Genomic DNA, 20,929 nt, shown 5'->3' on the forward strand with positions numbered 1-20,929 from the left:
TATGAAATAGCTATTGTGTGGTGGTGGTGTGGTAGTGGAAGTGGTGGCTTGTTTCCCTTTGTTATACAAAACAACCAACATAGTAAATTTGGGGGTTTTTCATTCCATTCTTTTTCTTTCCCTTTGTTCATTCCATTCTATTCACTTTGTGCAAACCAAATGGCCCCTTAAACCTAACTCCCTTTCTTTGTGTTTGAGAAGGGTATAGGTGAACACTATTACCCTAATGTTGGTAATGTTCATACAAACTTCCTTACCAAACCCTTGATAATATCGTAATGGTAATAGTTTACAACCCTAAAAAACTCCTACCAAAAGTCCAAAACATGCTCATAGTGTATCATCAGTTCATCACCATATAATACACATATATGAACCATCGTAGAATTAATTGGTTTTCGTTAAAATTTCTCATAGTTTAGAGTTCAAGTTTTTCTTGGTTGATTAAAATTTTCAAGGTTATCAGTTCGAATCATTTCAACTTTGGAGTTGAATCTGTTCCAGCCTGTTTGTACGATTATTTAGGTTTTTTCTAGGTTTGTGCAATTGGAAGTTTTCTATGTTCTGGGTTGCTCTTCCATTATTCTGTTCCCTTGTAATGATATCATACAACAAAAATTGCCCTGAAAGTTAAAACAGCTTTAGGTTAGAGACTAACAGCACACATATGGAGACAATAAAGAGAGAAACATAAACTTTTCACTATTGGATGATGAAACTAGGAGCTTGAGAACACGAAGGTTGACTACCACGGATTAACACATCGAAACCGTTCCTATGTTAGACAAACTGGAAAATAGGGAGAGAAAAGGGTAAAGTACAACCTCCAGGCACAGGAAACAGTAGAGAAGTCCAGTCCTCCAGTACAGATTTAAGCCCCTAATATTTTGGCCGAATTTCTGGACTTAAAAAGTACTACTACTACAAAGACCCTGAAAAACCTGGAGGGCACGAGGGGATTTTTAATTAGTAGCCGTTTTGCCATATCTGTTGATTTTGCTTAGGCGGTTGTCCCTGAGAACCGCTAAGGGATCCATCCCTCGACATTTGCTGCTGGTGATCAAGAGAGAGCCCACTTTGAGAATGGTAGAAATTGGGATACCCAGAAAGAGGTCCGTAGTGCTGTGATGGTTGCTGGCTTTGCCGGAATCCAGCAGGTTGCTGGTTTTGCCCCTGGAAGCTATTGTAATATGTGCTCCCTGGAACCCCCGACATTGTTCTGGAACCAGCACCCTGAAACCATACAGAAGTTAAATTCTGAGATCTGACCGATGATACTGAGCAATTTCATAGGATAAGAATATATATGACCATAAAACAAATTTTTACAGTATCAGATCACTTGATTTTTATCCTTTAATTTTCAACATGCATCCAATGGTGGGGATGGTGACTTCATTTGTTTGGAAAAGTACATATAAAAAATTAAAAATTACAATAACAAAAATATTACTGTAAAAAGAAAAGTTACTTGAAGAAAGAAAAGTTTTCACAATTCACAGTGAAATAATAATCTTGTTCATGAACACTTAACCCAATCCGCACTTCCATTTGCATATGCTTTGAAACAATATAATAAAAAATCGCATACCCCACTTCCAGATATTTCAAAAAAATAATGAACATCCGAAAGGAAAGAAAAACTTAAAAGTACAAAAGAAAAGAATACCTGCTGCTGCAGCGAGAGAAGATGACTAGCATCTTTGTATTGCGAACTTAAAAGTTCTTCGTAATTCATAGACGTGCCAGCGGGAGCACTTGGAGGATTCAGTGGGAAGTTATTTGGGATGCTATTTGAATTCCCAAACGCTCCATATCCCGAGGCAACAGCAGCAGCTTGGGGTAAACTACTGACGGAAACACTGTTTTTGTATTGGGGAAGCACTGCTGCAGCTAGGGATTGAGGATATGCGTTATTACCCGCGGCAAATGCTTGCTGGAACGCCGATGGCATGTATGTGTAGCTCTGAGGCAAAAATGGATAACCAATCATATTAGCAGCAGCAAAGTGGCCCATAGGCACTGAAGGTTGAGAGTATGGATGCACAGCCAAATGTTGCGGAAGAGCAGCTCCACCAGAGATGCTGCTGCCACCTGGTAGATTCTGAGTTGGCTGGGCAGCTGAGAAGTTTCCGGTTTTCATTGCCTGAATGTAGATCAATTTTTAGAGTAAGTCATCCAGATAGATTTCAAAATTACAGCATTTGGTAAGCCCGCCTCTATAATATTTGTGAAAAACTTTCCTTGTTAATCTAGATTATCAAGCAAACAAAGAACAAAAGAGGAAAAGGTAATTTATTTCAAGAACAAGGACAAATAACTTTAAAGTCCCTAGAGGCACAGCATTTTTGAAAAGTCTATAGCCACAAACGGAATTTAGAGGTAAAAAGTACCCAACAAAATGTTAATATAAAGAAAATAGTCACATACTTCCTTTTTTTTTTTAGTTGACACGTTTTTTTAGTCACGTTTGCCAATGCACAAATTCAATCATTCATATCTTAAATCACCGATAAGCAAAAATTATAAAAAGTTGATATTTTGAAAATATTTATCGTGACAAATCTAACAAGATCCCACATGACTATAATTTTCATTATATATAAAGCACAAAACACGGTCAAAAGGAAGTGTGTGAATAGTGCTAAAGTCAAAACGTATCAACTAAAAAAAATGGAGGTAGTATATATATATATATATATATATATATATATATATATATATATATATAAGCCCAAAGCTAATTAAAATCTTCAACTTTGATTTTTTATATTAATAAAACAAACAGGTTTGAAGACTTTGAGAAATAGGAGGGCCAAGACCTTAGAACCACCATGCTACAACACAGAAGAGTTAAGGCCTCGAAAAAAATGTAAAGTGACAAAATCAAGCATTTCAGGAAAAGGAAACTTTTTATCTGAACAAAAGAAGAAAGCAGGTTTTTCTCTTGAGCCTATTTTGTTTGATTGATCTTGCCATATGAGAAACTGAATGTTGCTTGGATATTGTGGGAGATTGGTTGAATAAGTAAATCCGCAATGAGTGCAATACCAAAGCATTACCAGCTATAAAAATTGTATTATTTACAATGATGCAAGGAAAAAAGAGGCAAAGAAAATTACCTCAGCCATTGAAGCAGTTGGACCACTAATAGATGAGACCGAGTTGCTATACTTCGATGCCATAGATTGTGAAATGGGGAAAGGTGAATATGAAAGATCAGCCTCCCTAAGGGGCTGTTGTACATTTGATGCCAAGAGTGTGCTGGGCAAAGTGTTAGAATACGGCTGCAAAAAAAGAAAAATATGAAAGGAAAATATAATTTGACAACATGCACAAGAAGACAAAATGAGCGAGGAACAAGGAAGATACATAAAAATATTAAAGGCGCATTGACACTAAGTATTTAAGATATGAAAAGGGTAAATGACTGGCGCCTACTCACTCCACCCTGCTAGTGTGGGCTCCTAGAATATGGAACCCCTGGGCTCTTTCTTTTTTGCTTTTGACAGGAGGAGTTCGCTCAGGAGTTGCTCCAATACCCAGCCAAAGGGCTACTACGGCTGGGCAAAATTCCCGCCAATGGCTGAGAGTTCAGTCGACTTGATAGTCGGGGAGAAAGAAGGGGGAAAAGGGAAGGAATTATCTAGATATTATCTCTTTCTTCAATTAAGCAAAGATGGTTGGAAAGATGCATCAGAGACAAAAACAAGATGTGCGATCATCATAAACAATAAAGTAGAATCTAAAAAAAATATAAATAAATAAACAGCATTTTGATATTCCAGAGTTTCAAGAAGTAAGAAAACATAATTAAACACAACTGTGGAGTATATAATTTTACCTACAAGGCCTAAAGTCTATTGGGATGTCCACAATAGCAAATTTACTCTCTCCATCCCACTGCTCTGTTTCCTTTTCATGGTAAAATTTTCAAAATATCTATATATAAAAGTACTAATTATTGCTACTTAATTAAAAAAATTAATCATCACAGTTGTGTCTTAGAGACCATAAAACGTTATTTGGGACAGCTAGAAATGAGATGGAGTACAAGTTTTGCTAAACCAAAGACAGATCATGTTAAGCCCAACACCTACCAGAAAATAGAAGAGAAAGGTCAAGTATTTGTATCATGATAAACTAGAGAACACCACAAAAAGGAAATTATATCAAGGCTAAGTTCCTTCAAGTCAAGGCCTCTATGTCCCAAAAAAAAAATAGCAAACCTTTGAGTTCAAATTAACACCAAAAAAAACGGAGGATTCAATAACTGTCATTTTGTATTGCGCAGGATTACATACAAAGTCTAGCCACCAAAAATATCCTAAGTACAAATAGTATAAGCTATTCATAGGATATACTAGGTTGCTCAAGATTGACAAACTATCTATAGCTTCTGCAGTGCGCAATACAAAATCACAACATTTTAGGACATTCTGAACGTAGGACATTATTCACAAATTTCTCATGGAAACTGCTATGCCAGTGATATTAATTTAAAGTATAGGCACTGCAATAAATAAAATTACTATGGTGACCTAAGCAAAGAACACCTGATCCTATACTTTTGCATATTCCATACACTAGAATAACAAAAAGGCCTTATCCTCAAAAGTGAATCACCAAATTTTAGTTTTGCCGGATAAACCTACATACCATTAACAAATCACATACTCAACAACATCCCTAAACCAAACAAATCCTACATCATGATGAAGACCATAGACCATATTTACAACATTGTAATATATGAGCTGGAGATTTTAGTTAAGAGTCGTAAGACATCTATACAGAATTAAATGACTATTTCAAAGAAATGTACATATAGATCAGAGCATCTCCTAATTATGTAATTGCTCCTGCAAAACCCCACCTAACCAATGCATACAATCAGACAAACTTCTCGAACTACATTTTCAATATCATATAGAACTTCAACCATTTCAGAAGCAGCATCAGTTCATTCATCTAAATGCAAGCTTTAATTGCATTAGAAATGATTGTTAAGAGGAGAAACCCCCCATCCCCCCAACACACACACCAAGCCTCCCAACAGACTCAATGAGACAAATACCAATAATAAAACATAACAAAAGCATAAGGATTGGTAGCGATCATTTGGCAGGCCTAGTTTGAGGTTTTGACTATTTCAAATAATCTCAAAAAATAAAAGCATTCAATGGATGATATATTTCATAATGCCAAGCAAACAAAGTTGTCAACTTATAATGTAGCATATGTTTCTGGAGTTATAAAACCAGAACAGCACAAAAGGAAACAAGGTCAGACCCTGAGGCAGCATATAGAACTTGTAAACTATAGTAAATAACAGACAATAGACAATAGACAATAGATCTGGCAATCACATTCTTAATAGAAAGAAGAGCAGGGCAACTAATTGAATAAGCGCTAGATCGACAGAAGGCACCAGGACTCGGTCGACCGCCTCTATAGATAAGACGGAGCATTCTTGGCTCAGTATTTTCTCACATAGGGCTTCAGCCTACAGGGCTTCGCTAACTCAAAGTCCCCCGCTATGACTATGAGAATGGCGCTACATATAAAAACAAAAGAACAAAAGAAGCACAGAGGTTGAAGTATCCTCACCATTACACCTGACAAAGAAGGCAGACCTTGCATCTGAGAGCTAGCTTGTGAATTCTCAAAGGATGAATTCAACTGTTGGCTGTTTTCAAAACCATAATTAGTAGTGGACGAAGGAAAAGAATACTGGTTGGCTTGTGCAAGTTCAGGAGCCTCATGTTTCAACATATCCGGCTGTGGAGCTGAAGGAGTGTCAAAATTGCCAGAGCTACCACCCATTCTTTGAGAAGAACTAACATCTGATGCAGTTCTAAGATGTTCATCCTCGTAGTATTCAGGATTTCTAAGGAGAAAACAAGAATATATATGAGATATCATTGCAGCACATATAAGATGAAAGATTAAGTTACAAAAGTTGGCATACCTAGCTTGAGAATGCACAGCAGATGGAGCATCAGCAGATAAAGAAGCATCCTCTTCATTATTAGCCACAGCTCTTGAGCCAAAAGAACCAGAATATGGAGCATTTATTCCAGTCCCAAAACTACCAAAGCTCAAATGAGAGCATTCAGCAGACTGAACTTGCAGGTGATCGGGAATTTTCACAGCAGGACCATCTTCTTCAGACGGGGTATCCTCCTCCTCCTTCGGCAAAGATAAACTCTGAAAATTGTTGGCCACATCTGATACTGATGCACTGGCATCTTCAACTGTGGTACGATAATAAATCAAAGACAGTATAAGATAGTAGCATGTGCAAGATATAGAAGAGATGTACAGACATTAATGAATGATTCAGGAGAAAACGCTAAAATATATTACCCAATAATCAATTCATTTAAAAAGATCAACTACATGTAATTTTAGAGTAGGTTCACAACAAAACCCATATCCATACAATCCCTTGATACCTTAAGGTGTATTCTTTTCAACTTGTTTGGACTTACCTTGAATTTATCATACTACCTCGGTTTCTTATTATGTGCAACAAAGAAATAATTTATATCTCCAAAATAATACCCCTTTGTTACACATAATAAACAAAAAAAAAAAAAAAAAAAAAAAAAAAAAAAAAAGAGGTAGTAACTTATTTGAGCTAATATGAGCATCTAAGCTTTCATCTAAACTTACGTCATTTAAACTTGTGAGAGTATTTAAACTAATTGAAACTTATTTTGTCTAGACATACATTATCTAAATTTGGCTAATGTACAATAAATCAAAGTAAGTTGAGAACACACCCATTATTGATTTATTGATATAGTATCTCAATCTTGAGTAAAAAATAGGGTTTCAGAACAAAAACACATTCCAGCACAATGATACTTACTCTAACATGATTTTAAGATTCTTTGTTCATGAGGAATTATAACAACTTAGGGTCCATTTGGGATTCAGGATTCTTCGTTCATAAGAAAAAATTTGAAAAAATGTGCTAAGAAAATCAGTAGTGGAAAAGCCTGAGATCTAACTACATTAAGGAAGGAATGAAAAAAGTAATCCCAAAAAGCAATAAAACGATTAACATAAACAAGAGACTACTATATACTTTAACCAAAAGACTTCAATAAAGTTCAAGCAGCAGTTCATTTTCAATTTTACAGCATTATATGCAGTATGTACCTTCTTGATGGTGAACCTGGTATGCACTGTTGTTTTGGTACAACTCGTTTTCGAAACCAGAAGCACTACCAGAGTTATCCTCCTGCATATTTTGATTAGATCCTGGAACAGATCGAGCATAGCTTGCATGTGCGTTGTCAACATTATCATCCTCCTCAAATCGAACCTCATCAGATTGAGGTCTAAACTGCTGATTTGTGCTGTCATATGGATCACCATATCGTTCAGAATCTACAGAGGGCTCCACAATGGCAGATACACTAGCAGCAGGTGGCTCTTCCTCTAGGATCCAGTCATCATTAGGAGGTACATGTCCAGAAGCCCCTGAGTCTGAGTTCCCTTCTAAAACTTTGGCAGCATAATTTTGTGATGGATGCAAATCACGAGGTGCACATACTGCAGGAGATTCCAAGCGGTGTTGATCATTAACATGCTGTTGACATGGGTTCACAGAGCTGCTGACTTTTCCCTGTGGCCTTCCCATCTTAACAATGTCAGCCATTGACACTTGACCAGGCATGCCTGACCAGGCAGACTGAAAGCCAGAAGACGGTGCAACTACTAATGTTTCAGCTGCATTATATGAGAATGCATTATCCGTTGTAGTATCACTGCAGCAAAGACAATAGCTTCCCAGAATGAGTAACAAGACAATCCACGAGTGCAATTCTTATATCAATATACACTAATTGACTATCACAGTATCATATTCTAAACAACTGTTTCACATACAAACAATAAAGTTATAAAGTCATAGCTGATATGCTGGGAGACCAGGAAAAAAAGTGCAGACACCACTGGAAAAAAAAAACACATTACATTGGGAAAAAAAATTGACAAACCCAGACAAAATAAGAAAAAGGGTTAATAACGAAAACAATAAAACAAAACATAGCACTTCACATTAAACCAATCTCCAGAATTCTCAATTACAATTCTTGATTACATAAAAAGACATCATAACAATAGAACCAGATGTAGAACAGGCCAACAAAATTATTCCAGCATATACTAACATGAACAGATGCCAACATTATATTATCTTGGACCTTATGCTTGCATAAACTATGTTCACTTGAATTTGATACATTATGATTTGACTGTCGTATTTCATAAACAAGATCAGCTATCTCATGCAGACATGCCAACTGCTGTAATCTCCAGAATTCTCAATTACAATTCTTGATTACATAAAAAGACATCATAACAATAGAACCAGATGTAGAACAGGCCAACAAAATTATTCCAGCATATACTAACATTAACAGATGCCAACATTATATTATCTTGGACCTTATGCTTGCATAAACTATGTTCACTTGAATTTGATACATTATGATTTGACTGTCGTATTTCATAAACAAGATCAGCTATCTCATGCAGACATGCCAACTGCTGTAATCTCGTGAGATCAAGTATAAAAGACAATACAGGGTTGCAATGCTTAACCCCAAATGGATAGAAACACCAGTAAACCTATGAAGAAACAACAAAGGGAGGTAGCCCGTAGCCGTTCAAGTTATAGACCCAGCCAATGCATTAAAAAATACCAATCTGTTTCATAAATTGCTGACTCTACAAAAAGCCTATAACAATGTCTTTAAAAAGCAAAATTGCAAAGAAAGGGAAAAGGATGGAGAGGAGGAGAATAGAGAAGTGGAGGCATATTCTCCCTCCAACTCTATCCACCGTAATGAAAAAAAGGAGAGGAAAATTCTTCTATTACCTCTCCTACCCTTCCCTATTGTAAAACCTGATTCTATCCTCCTCTCCTTCTCCACCCATTCAAATTTTATTATCCAAGGACACTAATAAGGGGGTTACAAAGATGCTTTAGATTCAATTTATAATAACTTGCAAACAAGGATACAAAAGTACTTCCTGTAAGATATGCATAATGGTATTTACTAGTCATTAAGTGAAAAGGGATATATAACAAAGAGAAAGTTACAGCAACAAGCCTAATGAAATAAGCTAGGTTAGCAAAAGGATTGGCTATATATCAAAAAAAAAAAAAAAAAAAAAAAAAAAAAAAGGTACAGTGTTGAGAAAGAGAAGGGGGGAGGCATACAAGATAGGTGGCTGCCGCCTGTTTACATTATGTCCAGCCATACCCATGGTAGAACTTATATAAGGAGTTGGTCCATTTTCCTTCTTGTACGCAGATTTACCACGTGAAGCACCAGAGTCTGGATTAATGAAACCAACAATCAGGAATGAATTCAAGAATGTCAGTGATCACCATCAAAAACTTTAATAATGGAAAACAAAACCTTACCAGAAGTACCATATTGGGCTGTACTACTGCGACTGGAATAACGGTCTGAACCACCCCTTCCACCTCGAGTGGAAGTGCTACTCGTGCCACGAACCCTTGAATCCCCCACGTCTTTAGTCTGAAGCAAGCAAACATTTGTTTTAATAATAACACAAACAAACAATAAAGCTCTGATGAGTTGATCACATTTGGCTAGAAAAATAGTGTATACAAGGAAACTTGCATTAGATTTGGATGATCAATTAAGTATACAAGCTTTAAATGTAAAAAGTCCACAGAACAAGCAACGCATAGCCATATGCACAAACATGTACCCCCATAAACAAATTATAGCACCGAAATAATTTTAATGCAAAGTACATGCGGTGTAAAATGTAGTGAAAAACAGAAAACAACATTTACAGCAAAAAATGACTATTAATGTTTCATCTGCAAGCGCACCTCTTTTTTCTTTTCACGTTTGCTCTTCACCTCATGAAATGGATCTGTATAACCAATAACTTCAATTAGAGTAAGTTCAAGGGCCAACAAAGGTTAAAAAGGCTATTTGGAACATACACTGAACAATTTATAAATTCCGAAGGCGATTGCAACTTAGCAAGTGATTTTGAGAGAAAGCAAACTAAGACATAAGATGCTCCAATGGCAAGCCATTATTACAAAGCAAGCAACTTATCCACTCTTACACTCAACATAAACACGGCTATACTTTTATTTTTTAAAAAAAAAATGCTACAAAAAGAAATTTTTAGGCCAAAGAAGGTGGCACATTCTTTATCACATAAAATTATTCTATGAACTCAAATTTCACTATTGACATTCACGGGTATCATGAAATCCTCCAAAAACATATTTAATGAAAAACAAAAGCTAACCCTTGAGATAAAAAGGACCAAATTTTTCCAAAAGCTTCAGTAACAATAAAAGTTCCCCAAAATCTACTGTAACAATATCGAGCTTGAGCCAACGATTAATCAAGGCTACAAGCGGAAGGAACACAATAAAAAAGAACACTGATTTAGATAAAGACAGATCTTTTCAAGAGTACATGAACTCAAAAACCATATAAAACTACAGAATTAAAGCCAATAATGAATTAGAATACAAATTAAACCTATCAAATTCCTCAAATCAACATAAACAGACACAAGATAGTAAACTTCATAGTTCAGAAACCTAATAAAAACGCCACAAATTGAACTCCAACTGACAACATGAAACATTGAATTATGCTTCACCCAAAATACCCAGAAAAACAAAACACAAACCAACCTAAAAATCCCCCAAAATAGAATTAAAATTCCAAAACAGGAAACAAAACCTAAGAAAAGAAACAAATTTAAAAAAAAACCCACATAAAAGATAACATAAAAATTCAAAAATTAAACAAAAATAACCAAAACCCACAAAACAAAACACAATAAATTCAAATCTAACTCATTCAAAAATAAAAAAAAATCCCAAAAAAAAAAAAAAAAAAAAAAAAAAAACCTTGAGAAAGGAGGCGATTAACCGCTTCATTAGGGTCCATGTTACATTCTTTAAGCATAGCATAGATCTCAGCTTCAGGGCAGTTGACAATCTCTTTTAAACTCTGTATCATCTTCTTTGATGAAGTTGGAACACCCCCACCATTGTTATTATTATTCCCACCTCTTCCAACACCCATCTCTTTAAATTAATTCAAAGGATCTGAACAAACAAATTCTGGGCAGTTTCAGTTTCTGGGTTTTCTGGGTTACAATTTTTCTTTCTCTCTCTTCTTTCTTTCTCTCTCTTCTTGGCTGCTACTCGCTCAAGAATCCGCCGAAACTAAAGAAGAACAAGATTATGAAATGGGGGTTAAAATAAAAGGCCCTTTCTTTCTTTCTCTCTCTAAGATTACACAGAAGAAAACCCTCTTTCTGTTTCTCTCTCTAAGATTGGTATTTTTTTATTTTTGTGGATTTTGTTTGCTTTTTTATAGATTTTTTTTTTTTTTTTTTTTTTTTGGTTTGTTTGAGAGAAGAGCGAATAATTAGTGAGAAGTAGGCAGATTTTTTATTTTTATTTTTATTTTTTTTTAACTCTTTGTTGAGAGGGAAGGAAAGAGGCTGGATATGAATATGGGATGGTAGGGTTTCTAAAGGGGAAAGTAACAAGGAATCATATTTTAGTATTATCCAAAAATATGTAGTAAAGAATATTTTTATTGGTTTTGAAATTAAAAAGAAGTAAGAAATTTTATTTTTCTAATCATATTCTTCTTTTCATTACTCTATTAGAATATGGTGCTTGCACAATATTGATGTAACATAGATTATGGTAAGTAATATAAACTTTGGACATACGTTTCTACTTTCTAAAATTAAACACCTAGTAATGTGCAATTGTTCACAATCAAAACACCAATACACATGTTCTCCTCACTTAAGTTGTATTAAAAAAGCACAAATATTTAATAACATCCGATTTACACTAAATAAATTAGTGTAAATCGGGCTGGGCAACTTCAATTTTCTCTCTCTTTTTTTGAACTCTAAGCAATGGAGTCACAGCCGAAATCAGCCGCACCATCGTCAAAATCATCAGCCGCACCACCGCCACCACCACCGGAATCAGCCGCACCATGTTGGGTGAACATAGTGAAGCAAACACCAGAACCAACCTCAGCACAGCAACCTCAAACACCCACACAACTCTTCGAAACCTGCAAATCAAACAAAGGCATAGCAGTTGCCATTGTTGATTAGTGAGGTTGATATCAGCAGGGTATGAAGTAATACGAAAGGAGTCAACTTGGGAAATCGACATTTTAGAATTGGTTAGTATGAATATATGTGTTGATTCAACAATCTCAATTTGTATTTCCGACGAGAAGGGCGTAAAATTAAATTGGAAAGTGTGATTATTTTTGACGAGTAGAGCGTAAAAATCAAATTGAGAAGTATGAATGTAAGATTAGTGATCAAGCATATTTATAGAACAAAAACTTTTGAATTTTGTGTTTATTTTTGTTGATTTTGATACTCTGTTTTTGTGAAAAAAAGTCACTTTTGTGAAAAAAAAGGGGGTCACTTTGTAAAAAAAAAAAGGGTCACTTCTGTGAAAAAAAGGGTAACTTTTGTGAAAATATAAATCACTTTTGTAAGGAAAAAAAAAGGGTCACTTTTGTAAGAAAAAAAGGGTCAATTTTGTAAGAAAAAATGGTCACTTTTGTGAAAATATGGGTCACTTTTGTAAAAAAAAAAAGGTCACTTTTCGCAAAATGTTTGATGTACAATAAAATTATTGTAAATCGGGGGCATGCAAAAGTTTTTATTGAAAAAGTTGTATGGTATGTTTTTATCTAAACCAACAAAAAATTTACACTATAAGGGGGATTTCTATTTCTATAAATTAAAAATAAAATAAAATAGATCTAAAATCTATTTTATCTTTTTTTTGTTAATCTCACTCTTTTAAAAGGTATTACATAGAGTCCTTTACGTATTTTGTTACAGTCGGTTTAAAATAGTAATCAGTTACTCTCCTTAATTAATTCAGTAAAAAAACATGTTACACATCCATAACACTTTTGACCCTCTCAATTGTTGCATATTTGCGTGGATACCAAGTGCTAGTCATAGAAGCTTTTAGGGAGTGTAATATATTGCCAGATTTCAAATAACTACACTTTAGGTTTTAGATAACTACACTTCTGATCCTCAATTACTCTTTTGACTATGAGTAAAGATGATATCAACTCTCTTGGTGCACAATCTCCAAGTGGCTTTTGTGTATAAGAATCACCCTATTTATCTTAATTTAACATAACAATAGTTATGTTTCATTTAAAACAGAAGTTGGTTTAAAACTTTGATCAGTTACTCTCTTTAATTAATTCAGTGAAACAAATGTTATACATCCACAACACTTTTGACCATCTCAATCGTTGCATGGATACCAAGTGCTAGTCATGGAAGCTTTTAGGGAGTGTAGTATTCTGCCAAGTTTCAAATAACTGTTTAGGTTTCAAATAACTACACTTCTGATCCTCGGTTACTCTTTTAACAGTGGGTAAAAATGATATCAACTCTCTCTGTGCACGGTCTCCAAGTGGCGTTTGTGTATAAAAATGACCCTATTTATTCTAATTTAACATAACAATAGTTATTGTTTCATTTATGCAAAAATCCACCAAATTTAATTGCATTAAGTATAATATAAAAGCATTTTATTTTCATATCTTTTTGCACTGTTCATATAAAGCAAATTCAATGACCTGAATGTGATCTCTTGCACATAATAATCTTTCAAATGATATAACCTTCAATTCTTCATACACATGCACACGCCACTATTTCATTTTCGGTATTATTAATGCATATATTTTGATACTATGCAAGGGGAATGCAATCATATTCCTCAAGTTGTAGCATATGCAGATTTGACTAATTAAATTTACTACGTATATCAAAATCATTATTCCAGATCATTCTCCTCCTATGTTTTTATTTTACTTTTGCAAATATTGATCTATGTTTTTTGAAGGGTGCCTAGGTTTATCATTAATCACCTTGTTATTTATTAAATGACAAAAGGTGTAATATCTTAGGGTAAAATTGTTAACATTGTTTGCTTTTTTACCCATTAATAGCAACTTTAGTGTAAAAACACTAGTGATGTTAGTGTTTAACCTTTGAAAAACGTAAAATCATGCCATTAATTACAAGTTAACTTGTATTTTCTCATGTTTTAATATTCAATTTCGTTACGACAAGTAAATTATGCAATGTATCATTTCACCAAATGTACAAGCTATTAGGAGGCATACTTTCCCTACATACAATAGAAATCAACCAACCTTTATCACAAAACAAGATCCTCACCCTTCACGTAGCCTAAATCAAATAAATCACCAAGAAATACTATAAATCATTTTTAAGAGCATCAACCCAATCTATGAGTCTGTTCTGATTTACTAAACTGAACTGATTGGAGCTAAACTGAATGTTTTATGAGAGAAGGAAATTAAGAACTGAACTGAAATGAAAATAAGCTGAAGAAAACAGGTCCTATATTTGTTTTTCTTCCACATCTCTCTTTTGATGCATTTGTAAACATGTTTTGGATAAGGCACAACGGCATTATGGAATGTGATGTTGGTGATATAAAAAAATTGGGTCTCGCCATACCAAACTTTTGTATAAAATCTAGTGCGCAAACACGTACAATAATATTGAGTTTATCAAGCGAAACAACCTTTTTGTGTTTTTAGTTTTGGTCGAGCTCGAGGTTTGAACTAAAAATACTATGTTTTGTGCTTGCCCAAATCCGTAGTTTTTTCGGCAAGCAGACTGCATTGTTGATCATCATCTCTACCTTCCAAACCTGATACATCAAAGGTGTTTACATTGCATATCCAACTCACCTATGAACATGAATTTTCAACTTCTTTCCTCATCTATTCCAATTTCTGTACTAGGAATTCGAATTCTAACTCATCTTCACATTAATGATAATATATGTTTTGCTATACTGGCAATTAACAATTAGTAAGAGGATTTTATATCCACTTCACTATGCAACATTCATGCACATCCACCACCTCCACCTAAACCAACACCTCACCACCACCACCTCATCACCACCTCATCACCACCGATTCTTACACTGAAACCACCCCCACCATCACCGTCACCCCAAAACCACCGCTACTCATCCAAATACAACCCTTATCCACCTCAAATTTACGCCCACCCACCCCAAAAAAAAAAAAAAAAAAAAAAAAAAAAAAAAAAAAAAAGAATAGTCTTTGGCTTGGGAAGTATCACAATATTCACAAAGGAGTCCCAAAGCTAGGTGGCCTCAATATCTGGGCCTCTTAAGCCCCCAAATTAACAAACCTACCATTCTTCAGCTTCCCACGGGGTATTAAGGAAGAACAGTTGTAACCTACACCAATTGAGGTGTGCAAAATTACAAGGATTATCAAGATGGTAAGAGTATATAAGTGTAAAGGGAAAATAAGGCCAGGGTAACCATTTGTTGATTAATTTTGGGTAAGCTTCTCTGTCCTGATTCCTGCAGAATGCAATTTAAGCTCTTACACAGTAGGATCCCTATGTTGATTCCTGTTACAGAATATGAAAGAAAATTAAGACCAAGCATAAGCACAACTACACTTTTATTTCACTAATAAATTTTTTGATTGATTTGATATTCCACCATCAATATGTTAACAGGTGTAAAACACATACTGGCAACTGCTTTGTACTTCCCGGCTGGGGGGTGGGGGGGACAAACTCTCAGCACGACGAACAGGATGTGTGTTCAAAAAACTTGCAGCAAGAAACTAGCTTTTTAAAAATGTTTAACTCACTTTTTATCATCTTCTTGAGACCCTTTCTTTTCGCTATCACATTGCTTCTGTGGCTGTTGTGATGCTGCCTCCTGGATTGTGGGTTTTTTTTTGTCAGGAGTATGGCTATCATCTGATCTGTTATTAGGACCTACTCTCTCTTGATATTGATCTGCATTTTTGCTCTTTTCCTCACTTGGTCGTTTCTTTGTTTCCACCACAATTTCCTTCAAAGTTTCCTCGAGTGCTTCTAACCTCTCTTTGACCTTTAAAAGCTCCGGACTTGTAGACTCTGCTTCTTTTTCCTCTGCAGCAGCAGCTTTCATCTCTTTTGCCTTTTGTTCTTCCTCTGCTTTCTTTTTCAGTTCCAGCTCCTAACATGAAAATGGACCTACTTTGAGAAATTTAGCAAAAAATAAGGATGAAAATTTCCATCATACTCTGAAAATATATAATTGCCTAACTTGTTCATCCCAGATCAACTTAACTGCCTACTTTAACTAAATTAAGGGCAACACTACCGTCAGCAAGGCAAATCGTAAGTATGCTTGTGCCAGATCATACAGTCTCTTACAATTTAGAGGAGACAGATAAATTCAATCTTACTTTATTGTTCATACGAGTAATGATTACAGTCCTCAGCATATGGAAGATTATAGGAAACTGCATTTAAAAGCAATGGTCTAAACTTTAAAGTGATATTCTTTGTACGTTCAGAGAATATGATTTTTTGAAAGTTTGCCACAACAATGTCATAAGTAATTTGACGCTCACAAAACATGAAAAGTAGTATTCTAGGATAGATACATGAATAAGGGGGAAATCAGAATGAAAAAAAGCGAGTTTACAAGAGGTTCTTCAACTCTTCAAGTGCCAAAATGGGCCTCCTGAGACCAACTGGATAAATTACCAGATTATCATCCTTTTGGAAGACAACTACACCTGATGCACTTTGGTATAAAATTATGAGTCCTATCCAACAAACAAAAAAAAAAAAAAAAAATAAATAAATAAATAAATAAAAGGCTGGGGTGGGGTGGGGTGGGGGCAAGATAAAGAAGTGCCAATTAAGCATAGAAAGGTTTGTATTCTGTAATGCTAGTTCCTCAATAGTTTCAGATGTATGTAGACTCATACAGTCATACTTACATTGCAGAGAATTGATTTCTAAAATTCAAGATGTAACGTTGAAATCCATTGACTACTAGTTTGAGATAACAAGCATTATTGCCCTTGCAATTAAGGTCTTTTTCAAATAACACAAATTGAACAAAAAGTAACAGTATAGATGAAGAAAGTTTATAAACAGTTCATTACCGCCTCCATTTTTCTCATATCATAACGAGCATATTGAGCCACGAGATAAACAGCTGAAACAGACAACATTCTTGTAAACATTGCAGTTGAAATTTGCAACTTGATACAATAAACACAAAAGGTAGAATAGCGCAGTACCCAGTGATGGCATGAGGGCAAAAAAGAGCTGCACCAGATGGAAATCGAGCCTGATCATGAAAAGTAATTAGTGAAATCTTTTAGCAACTTTTTATTTAACCTGAGACAGAAAGTACAAACTCAACTTAAGTTGTTCAACTCAACACTGAACATTGACCCTACTGAACCAGCATATCTCACATGTAAAGCCAATCCGATGATGTAGGTCAGCGCTTGAGAGTAGAGAAGAGAGGGGGGGGGGGGGGGGGAGGGGAGGGGAGGGGACGGAAATCCCCTACTCCCACGCAAATGTAATTGGTAGGGCTCGAATTCATGACCAGTCACAAAGTGAGTTCCCAACTGACTCCACCACTCAACATGTCTCATGAAATTATAAGAACGAATGTATACTAGGCAAGCAAATACAGTATTTAATTTGATAGATGCAAACTGCCAAGTGCATAATATTATATGCCCAACCTTATGGTAGGCAATGAAACAGGTCTGGGCTAAGGCCATACCATCCACTGTGCTCCCAACCCAGTTAGCCAGACACTTGAGGGTGCATTTGGTAGAATTGGAGGAAACAGAATGAAATGATATCAAATCAATCAATCAATCAAAGCCTTAATCCCATGAAATAGTATCAAATAAAAGGGGAAAATGTTTATGATTGACAACTATTACTTTTATTAACCATTGGGTAAATTGATAAACTGGAATGGAAACAAATGAGAGATTGAGGGTATCGTGAATTGTTGCTGCTGGCTTGGGGGGGGGGGGCAACAAGGAGGTGAAATAGATTGCTCTCATGTAAGGAAAACCTTTGCTATACCGTACACAAACAACCAATGATGGACATACTTCAGTAAATCTGTTTCCAACCCTAAAAATCTTCATAATAAATGCAACAGTCTGTAGATCTAGATTGTTTCAGAGAGTGAAATAGCTAGCTAATCATAGTGTAGTCATTATTATCCTTGAGATATTGGTAAGGCAACAACATTACAAATTCAACAAAGAACTGAAATTTAAAGCCAGCACAGAACTAAGGTACCCAAAACACTAAAACAACAAAATGAGAACAACAACAGCAGCAGCATATTACCCAAAATTCTTCTTCTTGTGAGGAGTGGAGAAAAGGATCTTAGCAGCCTTGGTAAAATTAAGGTTGTCCAAATCTCTTAAATAATTAATGCTGCTGCTACCATCAGAGTCAGAAGGCGGATGCTTCAATTTGTTGTTTGAAGGGGTGGAATTGCAAAATGGTCGTGTTGTTGTTGCATGCTGAAATTTAAAGAGACGAACTGAATGACGGACCCAACTGCTACTGCTTCTGCCGCCAAACATGTCTCCCTTAGTCCCTTATACGCCGCTGTCACATTACCCCCTATGTTTCCCAGAAAATAAATATATAAGAGAAATTTTAATAATAAGTACAATAATCTTCAAGGCAACTTAACAACACTAAACCTATAAAACAGCGCAATGTTATTATATATATACAAAAACAAAAATCCAACACCCAACTAATGAAATCGAAAACCTGAAACCCAAACTTCAGCTAACTTAAAAATATAGAGAATCTACACAAATGAATGCTTATAATGTTCTGCTGAATCCGAATGCAATTGAAGCAAATTGGGAGAGAAAATTAGCAATTTTGAAACTTGTAGGCAAGCAAATGGAAGTCACCCATTGTCGCTCTCCCTCACTACCTCTCTCTTTCCATATAGACCTATTCAATGGGCCAGGTCATGGGCGGACAGGTCAATACTTAACAAGTCAGGTTCGGGCTTGGTTGCATTAAATTTTGAATGGAATGGGTTGGGTCGGACCAAGATCCATTAGACCCACCCGGCCCGGACACTTTACTTTTCAATACAGAGATTAATGTTTGGACGAGCAAAATGAATAGGCAAACCATCCAAAATCTAAAGATACACCTTTTATAAGTATATTCTCTCTCCTCAATTCACTACAGCTACTGGTGCACAATTTTCTCTAACAATTCATTTTCTTGGATCATTACCAGCCTTCATTTTCTAGATTCCCTTTGATCATTCCCCACCTTTATATAAATCTCAACCTTAATCTCTAATTTTCTCATATCTACTACTAATCCCAAATTTTGTAATAATCTAACAAATGAAACTTCAACCTTTGTTAAAACTCGAAATTAAAAGGAATTTTTGTAATCAAGTACTAAAATGCATGTAAAGGTTGTGTCAGAATCATACTATTGTGTGCTTGGTTTGAAATTTCGTCACACTTATCACAAACTAGCTATGGTATGTTAACATTAATTTTTATAAGTGTTACATAAAAAATCAAGACATGAACCCTATATCCTAGATTTGTACAAATTTTAAACTATCAATTTTCTATTCACCTTATTTTCACTTATTTCTAATCTAATAAGTTCACCTTATTTAAGTTTTGATAAGTATAACCCAATAACAAATTACAACTAAAATAAATTTTAATAAGATTAATAAGTTATGATAAGTTTTAATAAGTGAAAATCAGGTGAATACAACGCACCCTTAATCAGGTCCAATTGTATAGGTCTATTTCCATCTAAATACTCCCAAAAACACACTACAAGAAAAGGCTTTTTAGCAACTGACATAATTAGAAAAATACTTAAAAACATACCTATACACTATATTATGCAGCTTTTCGACAACATACCAAAGGTTTTGGACCATTAATTATGTCAGGCAAACAACTAAGAATTTTAGGTTCAAACTACCTTCTAGCTATGCTCAAATCACATTCAGAGATATATCAAAACTTTTAGCATATTACTTTTGCACATACATAACAAAGAAATTGTCAATTAACGACAAACAAACAAAAGAACAGACAAAACTCACCTCCTTGTAGGCTTCAAGAGGAAGTGATAACCTAAAGAATGACATTCATGTGTTAGTAAAGTTCAATCACAAGCTGGCCCATCCCTGAGACACAGGAGGGGCGGCAACCCTGGCAAGAAATAAAAGGTCCAATATCATCCATTCTAGCATTAAAGGATTCTGCAACACACTAACAACCTTGATTCAATTATCAAATAAGGCTGGAAAAACCACATGATTTGCGATAGAAAAGGTCTAAAATTCATAGTCACATTCTAGCATTGAAGGGTTCTACAACACAATAGCAACCAAACTTGATTTGATTATCAAATTAGGCTAAAAAATTCACATGATTTGAGATAAAAAAAAAGGTCCAATATCATTATCCCATTCTAGCATTAAAAGGTTCTGCAACACATCAGCAACCAAACTTGATTCAATCATCAAATTAGGCTCGAAAAATCACATAGAAAGGGTCCGATTTCACAGTTCAATTCTAAGATTCCTAATATTAAAGGCAAAATTTATTCAATTATCAATTCAGGCTGGAAAATCACATAAATTTCTTCTCTAACAACAAAACACAGGTTATGATATTTGATAACCTTAGTTATAACCAATAGTTGAATAATCAAACCCTAAATTGAGTATACTAGCAATAAAATCAACGATAAAACCTAGATAGAGAAATCGATATTTGATTTACACAAAAAGAAACAACATTTTACCTCAAGAGCTGCTTCAATGGAGGATAGAGATTACAGAAGTGGCCTCAATGGAGAGCGTGGAGTGCGCTTCAATTGGAAGCCGGTAAAGAGAGCGGGAAACTGACAGGCTCGTTCAACAATTTTGGACTACTCTGTGTTA

At 35.1% G+C, this 20,929-nt stretch overlaps 2 protein-coding genes across 4 annotated transcripts; both read right to left on the reverse strand.

Moving 5' to 3' along the window:
- Positions 1 to 681: 681 nt before the first annotated feature.
- Positions 682 to 11,405, reverse strand: LOC145580233 (uncharacterized). The gene is made up of 10 exons (XM_081637654.1): positions 10,940 to 11,405; positions 9,890 to 9,933; positions 9,449 to 9,566; positions 9,242 to 9,359; positions 7,171 to 7,781; positions 5,972 to 6,257; positions 5,611 to 5,890; positions 3,123 to 3,287; positions 1,670 to 2,146; positions 682 to 1,233 (listed from the first exon to the last, which is right to left on the reverse strand). Exons 1-10 carry the CDS (start codon positions 11,115 to 11,117, stop codon positions 967 to 969), a joined length of 2,544 nt encoding a protein of 847 aa, XP_081493780.1. The 5' UTR covers positions 11,118 to 11,405; the 3' UTR covers positions 682 to 966.
- A 3,827-nt stretch (positions 11,406 to 15,232) lies between these two features.
- On the reverse strand, positions 15,233 to 20,929 carry LOC145579230 (uncharacterized). 3 transcript variants are annotated; one of them, XR_014099095.1, is made up of 7 exons: positions 20,791 to 20,929; positions 20,084 to 20,114; positions 18,313 to 18,594; positions 17,226 to 17,275; positions 17,088 to 17,140; positions 15,670 to 16,144; positions 15,233 to 15,543 (listed from the first exon to the last, which is right to left on the reverse strand). XR_014099095.1 is itself a non-coding variant. In XM_081636477.1 (7 exons), the coding sequence occupies exons 3-7, from the start codon at positions 18,552 to 18,554 to the stop codon at positions 15,516 to 15,518; spliced, it is 726 nt and encodes a 241-aa protein (XP_081492603.1). In that variant the 5' UTR covers positions 18,555 to 18,594; positions 20,084 to 20,192; positions 20,791 to 20,916; the 3' UTR covers positions 15,234 to 15,515. The 3 variants fall into 3 exon arrangements, 2 of the variants coding, with proteins under 2 accessions (XP_081492603.1, XP_081492602.1); XM_081636477.1 differs by having other exon boundaries at positions 15,234 to 15,543; positions 15,792 to 16,144; positions 20,084 to 20,192; positions 20,791 to 20,916; XM_081636476.1 differs by having other exon boundaries at positions 15,235 to 15,543; positions 15,792 to 16,144.

The sequence above is a fragment of the Chenopodium album genome, chromosome 14, assembly GCF_948465745.1.
Source record: "Chenopodium album chromosome 14, dcCheAlbu1.1, whole genome shotgun sequence".
NCBI lineage: Eukaryota > Viridiplantae > Streptophyta > Magnoliopsida > Caryophyllales > Amaranthaceae > Chenopodium > Chenopodium album.

Excerpts from the sequence above, each read along its gene's own strand:
- LOC145580233 (XM_081637654.1), bottom strand. The coding sequence starts at position 11,117 with ATGGGTGTTGGAAGAGGTGGGAATAATAATAACAATGGTGGGGGTGTT. Across the intron at positions 6,258-7,170 it reads CCAGGTTCACCATCAAGAAG|TTGAAGATGCCAGTGCATCA; the intron begins GTACATACTGCA and ends ATCGTACCACAG. Across the intron at positions 3,288-5,610 it reads CTTCTTTGTCAGGTGTAATG|CCGTATTCTAACACTTTGCC; the intron begins GTGAGGATACTT and ends CTTTTTTTGCAG.
- LOC145579230 (XM_081636477.1), bottom strand. The coding sequence starts at position 18,554 with ATGTTTGGCGGCAGAAGCAGTAGCAGTTGGGTCCGTCATTCAGTTCGT. Across the intron at positions 17,276-18,312 it reads CACAAGAAGAAGAATTTTGG|GCTCGATTTCCATCTGGTGC; the intron begins GTAATATGCTGC and ends TTTCATGATCAG. Across the intron at positions 17,141-17,225 it reads TGCCCTCATGCCATCACTGG|CTGTTTATCTCGTGGCTCAA; the intron begins GTACTGCGCTAT and ends TGTCTGTTTCAG.